This window comes from Austrofundulus limnaeus, unplaced genomic scaffold, assembly GCF_001266775.1.
Source record: "Austrofundulus limnaeus strain Quisiro unplaced genomic scaffold, Austrofundulus_limnaeus-1.0 Scaffold501, whole genome shotgun sequence".
NCBI classification, from domain to species: domain Eukaryota; kingdom Metazoa; phylum Chordata; class Actinopteri; order Cyprinodontiformes; family Rivulidae; genus Austrofundulus; species Austrofundulus limnaeus.
In genome coordinates, this window is record NW_013952903.1 from 311,094 (window position 1) to 313,180 (window position 2,087).

Consider the following 2,087-nt stretch of genomic DNA (forward strand, 5'->3'; position numbering starts at 1 on the left):
CAGGTCAGGACCAGGACTGACCCGGGTCAGGACCAGGACCAGGACTGACCCAGGTCAGGTCCAGGACCAGGACTGACCCAGGTCAGGTCCAGGACCAGGACTGGCTCAGGTCAGGACCAGGACTGACCCGGGTCAGGTCAGGACCAGGACTGACCCAGGTCAGGACCAGGACTGGCTCAGGTCAGGACCAGGACTGACCCGGGTCAGGTCAGGACCAGGACTGACCCTGTAAGGTGGCCTTGGTCTTCTGCAGGGTACAGATGTGGGTGTTCTGCTGACATCTGTCCACCTCTGACTGGATCAGCTGCTGCTGCTGCTGCTGGAGCTGCAGGTGGAGCGACACAGACAGGGACCTGCAGGAGGAGCAGAGAGGAGGAGGTGCCAGAGTCACGCTCACCTGCTACATCTTTGTGATGTCATCAGGTGATGTCATCAGGTGTAATTAGTACCTGAGCTCCTGAAGCTCCTCCTCCAGCTTCTCTTTGTGTTTCCTCAGACTCTCCCACTGCTCCTGCAGCCTCCTGCTCTCCCTCTGCTGCTCCTCCTGCTGTTGCTGCCTCCTGGTCACCTCCTCCTCTGTGTGGCGCAGCTGCTCATGAACCTCCTGCAGCTCCTTACGTAACGAGGCATGCTGGGAGGAGACCTGAGGATCAGACAGGCTTAAAGATGATTCAGGTCAACACGAGTCACATGATGGAGCCTCCTTCTTACCTCCTCTAACTGCTGTTCTGCTGTGTGCTGCTCCTCCTCCAGGGAGACCAGCTGCGCCTCCTTCTCCTCCACACGTGTCTCCAGTTCTGTCTGTCGCTCCTTCAGCTGAAGAACAACACGAGCGTCAGCCTCCGTCTGAGCTCTGAGCCACAGAAAAACCAAAGAAGAAGAACAAGTTCAGACGAAACAAAACACCAACAAACCTGGATTAAATTATGAGTAATCTGGATTAAAACTTCATTGTTTAGATTAAATGCTGTGTAATCTGGATTGAATGCTGTGTAATCTGGATTGAATGCTGTGTAATCTGGATTGAATGCTGTGTAATCTGGATTGAATGCTGTGTAATCTGGATTAAATGCTGTGTAATCTGGATTAAATGCTGTGTAATCTGGATGTGTGTTCATTCTGGATTATGTGGATTAAGAACGTGGTTGTGCAGTGAACTCACCTGAGGAGGCTGCAGTCTTTGTTCAGAGCTTTAAGGTCTCTCTGCAGAGACATGACCTCTGACCTCACAGTCTTCAGCTGTGATTGGCTGTCAGACAGCTCAGCTTCCAACTGGTAACACATGGTCACAGTGATTACAGTGAGCTGCCCAGGAGCCTCTGAGCAAGGCACAGGGCAGGAGGTTTTACCTGCAGCAGCTGTTTGCTCAGGTCTCTCTTGTCTGAGACCAGAGACGTGTTCAGAGTGGACATCTTGTCCAAAGCATCTCGGGTGTCCTCCACCTCCCGCCTCAGCACCGTCTCAGAGGAGGAGAGCTGCAGGACGCTGTCCCTGCTCTGAGACAGAGACACTGAGTTAAAGCTACAGAAGACACCTGTCTCTGCTCTGAGACAGAGACACTGAGTTAAAGCTACAGAAGACACCTGTCCCTGCTCTGAGACAGAGACACTGAGTTAAAGCTACAGAAGACACCTGTCCCTGCTCTGAGACAGAGACACTGAGTTAAAGCTACAGAAGACACCTGTCCCTGCTCTGAGACAGAGACACTGAGTTAAAGCTACAGAAGACACCTGTCCCTGCTCTGAGACAGAGACACTGAGTTAAAGCTACAGAAGACATCTGTCTCTGCTCTGAGACAGAGACACTGAGTTAAAGCTACAGAAGACACCTGTCCCTGCTCTGAGACAGAGACACTGAGTTAAAGCTACAGAAGACATCTGTCTCTGCTTTGAGACAGAGTCACTGAGTTCAGAGACAATGAGTTAAAGCTACAGAAGACACCTGTCCCTGTCTGAGACAGAGACACTGAGTTAAAGCTACAGAAGACACCTGTCCCTGCTCTGAGACAGAGACACTGAGTTAAAGCTACAGAAGACACCTGTCCCTGCTCTGAGACAGAGACAACAGCAGGAGCCACTGAGTTAAAG

General features: G+C 51.7%; 1 protein-coding gene across 1 annotated transcript in view; it reads right to left on the reverse strand.

Annotated features, from left to right (window-relative positions):
- si:dkey-230p4.1 (trichohyalin) overlaps positions 1-2,087 on the reverse strand; it is a gene marked incomplete in the record, with an annotated part of 21,870 nt that overhangs the window by 6,014 nt on the left and 13,769 nt on the right. The window contains 5 exon segments of the mRNA XM_014025813.1: positions 226-353; positions 450-643; positions 712-853; positions 1,163-1,272; positions 1,350-1,496. Coding sequence (XP_013881267.1) covers positions 226-353; positions 450-643; positions 712-853; positions 1,163-1,272; positions 1,350-1,496 — 721 coding nt within the window.